Below are 10,760 nucleotides of genomic sequence, written 5' to 3' on the forward strand. Positions count from 1 at the left end.
AAATAAAACTATTGTGGGAGGCTGAGTCTTTAGCTATAGGGCCCCTAAACCTGTGGAATAATATATCTGCATTATTAAGGGAAGCCCCATCAGTCTCAGTATGTACATCCAGGCTGAAGGTTCATTGCTTTAATTTAACATACATACATATTAAAGCTGCTGATTATGTTATTCATATTGTACAGTACATGTTTGTTATATATTTGTTCACAAATTGAAATTTGACAGTTAAGCATTTTTAAATGTATTTTTTCTGTATTGAACCAACTGTACCTCATATTGTATGTTAATGGGAACCTGCATGGTTATTATTTTTTATACTGTAACAAATTAGATCAATTTCTATTTCATTGCTTGTTACATTGAAATATATATTTATGTATTAAAAAGTGGGTTTATTTGGGAGTGCAACTGCTGCAATGCTGCCCTAATGCGGGACAGGATCAGGACTGTAGGATGGCCTGCTGGCACATGCACTGGCAGTCTTTTCATTGTCAATAAATCTTCAACTGTTGGTAGGGGGCAGTATGCACCATTATTCTGTAATATGTCACTAGAGAACAAGGGACTCTTGAGGCACCAGTGTTAAGTCGAGGGCACTGGGGGATAATGTGCAACATGCTGTTTGGTACCAGTAGGGGGACATTTAATATAATACTGTATGTCTCTCTGCTCCCCTAGTATAAAAGTCCAGGGGGTTGACTGTCCCTGTATTACAAGGCAGGGATCCAAGAATTCAGGGACTCTGGGGGCTACTAGGGAGAATTCTACCAGAATGACCACAAGGTGTATTTTGCTCTTTTCTGACCTTGGAAGGAGTAGCTGATTTTTTACCAGATGTAGTTCCAGGTAAAAAGTTAAATAACCCTCCTAAATTATATGGCTGTTGAACTTGGAGTTAGGTGGAGAGTAGAGAAGAGTTCAGATGGTTGAAGTAAGAGAGGTGCAGGAAGGAATAAAGGTGGAAGGAGCAGATAGAGGAGATGCAAATGGTATTCATTTTCCTTGTTCCCTTATTTTTTTGTACTTTTTGCCTTCAAAGCCCTGTACCCTTCTGTATTTTTATCTTTTGACTATAAAAATACTTTCTTTTTTATCTTCTTTGGCCATTTTTGGATTTGGAGGACTGTAAGAGATCCCTTTTCAGGTCACAGATATGAAAATTGTTAAGATTATGTATCTTATTATTTACTTTACTATATTTGTGACAAATTGTAAGATTATGTATCTTATTATTTACTGTACTATATTTGTGACTCTCTACAAGCACCCTGACCCATGCAATCAGATAAGAATGCACATCTATAAAAGACTGCACACTGAAAATGTGGCATATTGAAAGTAATGAAGCACTATATTTGATAATTTTTTTTTTCTAAATAAGGTCCAAGGAATTAAAAAAAAATATATGCTTATCATTGGCAATGTGTACCCTTTAACCTCTGGAATCAGGATCTGATTTCATTTTCTCCTACGAGTAGGTACAGACACCATCTAGAACTGACCACATTCCTACACCACTTGCTAGGTTTTTCATTTCTTAATCTTTTAGGTCACTAGGGGGCTTCGCTCGCCAACCCCTGTGTTTGGTTTTCTGGATACACACTTGTAAGATTTTTTTTTTCTTTGAATTGTTGCTATTTCATTAGTTTCACTTTTATTTCAGAACTTCTGTAAAAACAATATTTGGAATCTTTCGTGTCCCAATATGCTGAATCTTTTAAATGAGGTCAGTGAGACACGTGTTTAATGACTTTGTACCATAATTTAGGATAGGTTTCTCTGTTTGGAATTTCAGCACAGACAAAACGATCCACAGCATCAACAGTTAATAATTTGTTTTCAAAGTAACCAATAAATGCATGTGAGTTAAACCCCGTTTTTGAAATTCTCTGACTTAAACTAATTTCCTTTTGTTTGCGTCAATGCGATCTGTGCTATCTTTTTTTTTGATACTGTAGCGACTGACATAATAAAGTGTCACAAAAGTTCTACTTTAACAATCACTGACTGCGTAACCCCAAACACAACTTTCTAGCACCCTATCCAACCCCTCCTCCCACGGGTCTCGCCTCCCCCTTTCCGCATCAATCAGCACCCAGCTATCAGTCTTCCGTGCTGCACTCTGCCCTCTCTCAAACGGACCTAACAGTCACTTAAAACAAAAAAGGCTTCAGTTTGCCTGGGACGCTACAATACTTTCGACTGTTACTGCTTTTATATTCTGTACCTTTCTCTGCATATGTATCGTGCCTTGGGTCTCTTTTCTCTGCACTGCTCTTTCTTCTTTGCTGAGAGCACAGGATCTGTGTGTGCCATGTGACTTTACATGATTGAATGTTTTGCTGGCTGTCCTTGCTCTTATTTGATAAGATGGGTGTGTCTTGCAAGAATCCTATGTTCCACGTCCCCGCAAGACTGCCCTGGGACAATCTCTTGGCACCAAGTGTCATGTTTGTGGTCCCCTCGATACACTCCATGGCCAGTCTTTTTTGTCTCGCAGGTCTTTAAAATGTCTTTCGAGAACTTCCGAGAAGATCACGTATCATCGCCTTGCTTTTCCATTCCAAAGATTTTTTTTTTATATATATATAGAGAGATATAGTTAGCCAACCTTGGAGAGCAGTGTAATTCATGGATATTGTTCTGGCTGACCATTTTCCCTTGTCACTGTGTAATTCACAATATTTTTAGTCAATGCTCTTGCTTTTTATGAATATATTGCATAACCCGATGAAGGATGTGCGCTTTTATTACACTTTTCAAATTTCCTTATTAAAATTTAAAAATATAAATTGTACACTTTTGAACATAAAATAAATATTTTTCATTATTTTCCAAATATATTTGTTAAGTTCTTTTTGTGTATGTCTTTTTGGCTTATTACTGTTTATGAGTTATGTACGTTCATTTATGCATAGGTGAATGTGTGCAGATTGCTGCCATGGATTTCATACTGGGGAAACAGAGAGCACTCAGCCAGAGACTAAGGGTTAGCTTTCCTGCAGATGCAGCTGTATCAGTGAGGGTGTGCCTACTGATGTTAAGAGTGTTGGTTTGCTAAAAAAAATGTCATATGTGTAAATCTCACATTAAGAAAAAAGCTTTTTTATTTTTGAAAATAGCTCTTCCGCAATACATAAAGATTTTTTTTTTTAGTTTTGTAGTATCCCATAAAGCATATGCATTTTCCATTAGCTTTGTATTAAACACATACTGTATATCCAGGTTTCTAACATTTTAATGGTGATTTTCTTGCAAATTTACTACTGTCCTTTAGTTGAAGTTTTTTAAGTTATCATGGAATACTTGGTTTCTGATATGATCGATTTATAATTAGCTTCCGGGCTGCTTTACCTCATTTAAATTTGTAATTTTTTCAACTGTGTGTACCATCCTCATTTATTTTTATTTTAATATTTTGTACCCCTAGGCTCTGCACTTTATTTAACCTTTAACTCCTTTTTATAGCATCTCCTGTTATATTTTTGGGTAATTTTAATATTCATATTGATTCACATGAATGCACCTTTAGAGCTTTTTTGTTCTTGTTAGATATTTTGACCTCATGCAGTTGGTTAATTTTTCCCACTCATACTTAATGTTATATATTAGAATTAGTTTGTGTTGCAGACCAGAATGTCGCAAACTTACTTGGCCTTGATTTAGAAATTTCCAATCATAAAGGCATATTGTTTGATGCTTATTTCCCTTGGATTTGATTAGATAAAAATATAAACTTTTTTCAGTAATTTTGAATTAATAAATTCATTTGGTGTTATAGTTATGGTTTTTGAAGTTCCTGTCCTAGATTGTTTCACTCTTAAAATTATGAATTGATAATAAACTATAGTATCTTATTATAATTTACCCTGGATACTTCAGCTCCATCTAAATCAGTCCTTTTAGCTCTTTCTTCTGCTTGATATAGTTCAAAGTTTTCCTTCGTAAATTATTTTGAATGCCAAAAAGGGAATCTAATGTGATAAAGAAATACATAAATAAATAAGCCATGAAGTGCATCACAAGTCACATAGAGAGAGAAACATGTCAAGTCAGGTCAGATTGGGGAGCGTGCCCTGGTACAGCGCGTTGCTGCACCGACCACACGACGAAACAGTTTGAGATCCTGGTTGGCAACCCCCCAGGTAGACACGCTGTCCAGTCCCACTCTCTGGAAATGACCATATATATGCTGCAGCCAGATGTTACATAAGCATCCCCTTCGCCTGGCCCAGGTGCTCCGCCTGCTGTAGTGCCATAACTGCTGCTCCCTCACAATGCAGGTAATATGCTTCATTTGGGACTCCATGAGCAACCGCTCATTCAGCACAAAGTCAAACCAGCATTACCCAAGGATTCTCTGAAGAAACATAGTACCAGTCTTCATGTCAGGTCACTGGATAGTGTCCATGTCTCGCAACCATATAGCAAGACAGGAAGTACCAGGACTCTAAAGACATGGACCTTCATCCTTGCATAGATATTGAGAGCACCACACACCCCTTTCCAGCGACCTCATGACCCCCCTTGCTCTTCCAATTTATCTACTGACTTCATAGGAACATGAATGTCACTGTCGAGACAAGTAAACCTTCCGACAAGGTCGACACCATCTCCGCAGACAGATGCACTGCTGATGGCTGTGTCCAAGAGGTCATTAAATGCCTGGATCTTGGTTTTTATCCAAGACACTTGCAAGCCAAGACACTCAGATTCCCCACTCAATCTCTCAAGAGCCCCAATCAGAGCCTCCGTTGATTCTGCGAACATCACAGCATCGTCGGCAAGGTCAAGTTGGTGTTGAGAGTTGGAGAAGAGAGATTCACTGAGAGAGAAACATCTAATATTTAAGAACTGATTATGGCTAATAATAGTAACCCAAAGGCATTATTTTTCCATCATTAATAAACTTATTCAATCTCATGAAAATTCTGTGGCATTTTCTAGTCCTCAATATTATTTTTCTCAAAATGTCTTTAATTCTTTACAAATAAGATTGTACTAAACTTGCAACTGCATGATTGTACATGTTTTAGGAGTCAAAGAATTTAATAGGCTTTGGAATTGTTATCAGTTAATAAGAACTCCTGACTAGGTTAACACCAGACAAGCTAACCCAGACCAGGCTAACAACCTAACGAGTCCTGAGAAAAACTCAAAGGTTTCCCAAACTTATGCAATTACCACATTAACCCTTTTATTTTTTACCTTTTTTTGTTGATCAAATAAATTGTAATTGTGCATTCATATTTTTATAAAAATTGCATTGTTTTAGTTTGTTTGCTGTCAAAGTTTTAATTATTATGTCCACAAAAATATGTGTCCAAGCTGTTGATGGAGCTCTACTAATCTATTAACATATTTGTACAGATATATGGATGTATATTTTGCAAGGCTATTTTGTTTTTTTCCTAATATACTCTTATTTAAAAATAATCTTAGGTTATAAATCATCAGAAATCTCTGAGCTTGTCCCCTGAGAAAAGCCATATTCAACAAAAAAAGTGAGTTAAATGGTGAGAAAATGAGTGTATATTTATTTCATAGTCAATTTTGGACATGCAGTGCATCTCTTTTCCAAATGAAGGCCATACCATATTGAGCTGAATATATTTAGGAAGAAAGGTCATATCATGTTGCTTTTAAACATACTTGTATTCCTTAAAGCATGCATTTCTTTACCATTGTGCTGAGATCAATTTTTTACTCCCTTGTTTTGATCCCCCTAGAATTCAGTGATGGGATGAAGCATGGGAAGGCTGTGAATAAAAAAATGTTGACAAACTATTCTGTACTCTGTTCAGAAGTATGATAAATTCTTGCATAAACTGCATTGCAAGCATGCTGTGACGTGAACAAATGTTAAAATGACAATTTCAGTTGAAAAAAGTTAAAACAATGATATATTCATCATTATTATCAAAATGTGCACCCTAGCACAATTTACATTTTTTATTTTAAGTTCTGCACTGCCAAATGTAATAGTACATAAAACATATCTCTCTGAACATTATTAATTTTTGTACTTGATCAGTAGTGTAAATGTGTGCAAAGAACCTAAGGAATGTATCATAAGACTAGCAATTTTAATAGGCCTGAGTTCTAACAGCAAAGATTGCTACATATATTTTTAATGTAATTTATCTAATCGTGTCATCATGAGTGGTGTCACACATATGCGCATGTGAGGCAGCTTAAGAGCTTGAGTAAGGGCAGTTCCGAGTCATAACGGGGTGTGGCAGAGTGAACTGACTCTTTTTCTCCCTTGCCTGCAGACCATTCATGGGAGATTCCACCTGGCCCTCCTGATGTCACTTCTGGGACAGAGCCTATGCAAGAAAACCTTGCGGGCTTCAGCCTCTGTTATGTCACGCCCGGGCTCAAACCTATGGCTGAAGACCTTCCTGAGCCCAACCCGTTTGATCTCACTTCCTGTCTTCCCCTTTTAAAAGCCTCCACCTTTTCCCTATTCCATCAGTTCTGTTTTGGACTCGGTTTTGTGCACAGCAGTGCTATCATTTCAAATGACAATTTAAGGAAACCAAATATATGGATGGCTGCCCCAAACCTTGCTATGACTCTTTGTGGCTTTTGTGACAGTAGTTGCAGGGTAGCATACACAATTTGGGTACTAGGCAAGAGCCAATTCTGCATGGGGTTCCAGTCTACCCATTCATGCACAGAAGACAGGAATAATACAAAGTTCCATGCAAAAGTTTGGATAAATTACATATTTTGTTGATATTTAAAAATAGTAAATACAACTTCAACAGCAAACAAAGCATAACAATGGCATTTCTATGAAAATATTAATCTACAGCTACAATATATCTAATGAACTGTAAAATGTTTGAAAAAAAAGGTTTTGCAAAAGTTCTGGCACCCTTTCTGTTGTAACATCTCAGAACTCATTAGGTCATTTGTCTGTTAGACTAGGTCTTTAGGTCTTTAGTGTTAGACTGGTCAAGAATTGTCATTTGGAATTGTCAGCTGAATAAAATTCCACAGCCTAATAAATTATTTGATTCTTTAAACATTGTGTAATACTCAACAACTGTGGGCTCTTGTAAGTAACCGACTAAGGATGTAAAAATTGAACCTAATTGATGCCTACAAAGCAAGGGAAAGCTTTAAAACTATGTCAAAGCAATTCTAGTTAGCATTGTCTACAGTCTGAAATGTTATTAAGAAATTACAGTTAAGAGTAACATTGGTAGTCAAGACAAGATCTAGAAGATCAAGAAAACTGACAGATAGAACTGCTCATTTACTATACAGGAATGCAAAGTAAAACTCCATATGACCTGCAATAGACTTACAGGAAGGTTTAGCTGAGAAAGGAGTGGTGGCGTATGGACATGGTCTTCATGTAAAAAATTAGAAGGAAACCCAGCCTTGCATGGAGGCCCTCCAAACTGCAGGGAAAAATTTGGGGGTTAGTGACAGAATTGGCAGTCCAGCCACCGTAAAAACAACTCCATCTCCATCTGAACTAGTGTGGTGCTGTGGTGTCACCCGTTGCATAGCTAGACTCGGGTCCTAATCTGGGATCCTGAGTTGGTTTGTCATGTGGTGGGTGCAGCAATGCGCTGCCAGTATCAGCGCGTGTTCCTAACCTCTCTCTCTCTTACCTGTGATCTAATCACAAAAAACAGCTTCAGTTTGCAAAACATCATCTACATAGGACAGAGACATTCTCATACTAAGTGCCATGGTCAGATGAGGTTAAAATCACAATGTTTGGCCACAACTACAAACATTTTGTTTGAAAGAAAAAAGGAAAAACCTCTACAAATGCCACATTTATTCTTTTGTTTTCTTACTTTTTTATTTCAACAAATAAATCATAACTGTGGTGTCCAAACTTTCACATAGAGCTATTTAACAATTTTTATGATTTTTTTAATGTTGCTGACTTCTGGATCCAGCATTCTAACATCAAGTCCCATTCCTACTTGCTGGCTGTTTGAAGTTTGCATATATCTCTAATGATTCATGTGGATTTTTCTCCCACATCATCAAAGATGTGCATGCTAGATTAAGTGGCTATTCTAAATTGGGTGTGTCTGAGTGTGAGTAGGGTGAGTGCATGAGTGGGCCATGCCTCGGTTCTTCCTGCCATGTGTCCAATTTGAATGAAACAGGCTCTGACCCCCCTCAAGTCCATGCATTTGAGAGTGTTATGTTCTCTTGTAATTTGTTCTGACTCAATTGGAGAAAACTTTAACTAAACTAAGTTTCTGCCTGGCACCTGAGGACTGTCAGGACAGGCTCTAAACTGCCAGGAAATGCTCTGGACTCCCATAACCTTGAATTAGATTAAACAGATTTAATAATGTTATGTTATATATTTACTGTATGTATGTAGCATATGTTTATATTTGACTCTAAGTTTAAGTCATGCCATTACAGCACAATTGATTTTTATGGAAAAGTGCTTAATGCATTTTCACTGCATTATAGTGGGTCCTATACAGAATGTAGCCATCTATCTATCTATCTATCTATCTATCTATCTATCTATCTATCTATCTATCTATCTTTCTGGATTTTGGTCTCCCTTTTCTTCTTTCTCCCTGTAACTATCTCTAATAGAGTCTTCAGCACACTGTCTTCCTCTTGTCTTCAGCCCATTGCTGCCTTCTTTCCATCATTTTTTTACCTTTAAGCATCACCTAATATACTTCTTTATACTTCACATATACTGCATATAATACTATACTGCACATCCAATTCTTGAATATCCATTTCTTCAATCATCCTTCTACCGTAGTTGTTCCCCAAGTTTCTGCAGTATATAGCATTGCTAAGTCCACTCAATTTCTTCAATTTTTGAATCATGTTCTGTTTCACTGACTGATTTCTGCCTCTATTCCTCCATCCCTGTGTATCATTGATCTTAAATACGAAAACAAATTCCACTTTTTCAAACGTATGTGCTTCCAGCTTCACTTTTCCTTTCTTATCCCTCCGCTATACTTAGTGAGAGGACATACTCTATTGCGAGTTTTGATTAGCTTATCTTCACCCCATCACCCTTCTAGACTATCTCTTCACTGCTCTAATTCCATATCTAGTTCCTTCCATGTGTCTTCAAACAACAAAAAAAAATAATAATCTGCAGACAATATTGATAATATAGACTCTTCATTTCCTTACTGACCTCATCTAATATCAGTATAAGCAATCACAACACAAATAATTTTATTATACTTTGCTTAACAAATCTTTCTGATTGCAGCAGTTTGTTGTGGTGCTCTAGATATTCTGGCCCTTATACTGCATCTTCTTCAGATGTCTGCACCTGGACTGGAGGATTCCCTGAGTTGAACAGTTCTATGGTGCTAAAGTATGTCTGGGGTCCATTGGTTGTGGGGTCTTACAATGCAAGGGTGTGTGGTAATATTTTTTGTAATTTTAAGATAATATTCCTTTGGTACAATAGTGTTTCAACAGGGGCTTCACCACCCCTTTTCTAGAAATTGATGGAAAATAATTAACTTTCTTGACATTTCAAATTACAGAGTCCAAGATATGCATTATAATGGATTCATAAAGCAAAAGTAGTAAAACGAAAGGCATGCAAGGCATAATAAAAAAGAAAAGCATGTACTGTAACATAGTGATAATAGTAATAATAAGCAGAATGAAAAACATATATTGTATATTGCATATGTGAGAATAATATTTATTAGGCAGGCTGTGTACACTATGAGTTTAAAGCTTATTAAATACACATACCACAGTGACACCCTATTATTAATCCTACTTTGCCTATGAGGGCACTCAGTTATATGACCGAGCATACTCTGCCTAGAGTTTGTGTCAGCGTTGTTCAGCTATAATAAGGCCATAAGATGGATTTCACTTTCCTCAAGTCACAGGATCCTTAAGGCATTTCCTGTAACTGTCTTAAGACAGAAATAATAATAATAATCTTAAGAGGAATAATTGGTGATTTTGGATGGTTTAGGTACATGTTTCCATATATATATTTTTATGTATTTTTGTATGCTGAGACTTTTAAGTTTTTCATTAGATGCTGTTTACATTTTTGAACTGCCAAGCCTTTACAGTCTTAGATGAACTTACTTGTGCATTTAACTAGTACATTTTTGGCCACAGGCATTTCTTGCAGCATCAATTTTAGTCACAAGTTCACACCTTTTAACAGCTGCTAGAACTAGCTCATTTCTATTTTTTGGGTGCTGGCAATAATTTCTATGTTTTTATGGAAATATTCTTTAATTTGTTCCTCATTTTTCCATTATATTTCTTTCATTAAAAATCTCAATGCAATTATAAACATGCTTCAGATAACTTGATTTAATTCAATCAAAGATCCATCTTACAAAAACATGATTTCCATTCCTTACTGTTCTCAAAACCAGAGTGTGTTGATATAAAGTTGATATATTGTGCATGCAAGAGACTAAATGGAAGGGGAGTAAGGCCAGGTGGATTGGAGGTGGATTCAAATTGTTCTATCATGGATAGGAGGAGAAATGGAGTAAGGGAGTAAGGGAGTACTCTGATGGAACAGTATATCAAAAGTGTTTTGGAGGTGAAAAGAGTGCCAGACAGAATAATGATTATGAAGCTGGAAATTGGAGGTGTGATGATAAATGTTGTTAGTGCATATGCCCCACAAGTTGGGTGTGCAATGGATGAGAAATAAGATTTTGGGGTGAGTTGGATGAAGTGATGAACAGTGTACCCAAGGGACAGAAAGTTGTGATTGGAGCAGATTTCAATGG

General features: G+C 36.6%; 1 protein-coding gene across 1 annotated transcript in view; it reads right to left on the minus strand.

Moving 5' to 3' along the window:
* The window catches only part of pot1 (protection of telomeres 1 homolog), a 120,335-nt gene extending 118,084 nt beyond the window's left edge, over positions 1-2,251 (minus strand). Inside the window, exon 1 of the mRNA XM_039761160.1 lies at positions 2,231-2,251. Within this exon, the coding sequence (XP_039617094.1) occupies positions 2,231-2,242 (12 nt within the window). The 5' untranslated portion in view covers positions 2,243-2,251. The remainder of the gene's footprint in view (positions 1-2,230) is intronic.
* Between the last annotated feature and the right edge of the window lie 8,509 nt (positions 2,252-10,760).

The sequence above is a fragment of the Polypterus senegalus genome, chromosome 8 (assembly GCF_016835505.1).
Source record: "Polypterus senegalus isolate Bchr_013 chromosome 8, ASM1683550v1, whole genome shotgun sequence".
NCBI classification, from domain to species: domain Eukaryota; kingdom Metazoa; phylum Chordata; class Cladistia; order Polypteriformes; family Polypteridae; genus Polypterus; species Polypterus senegalus.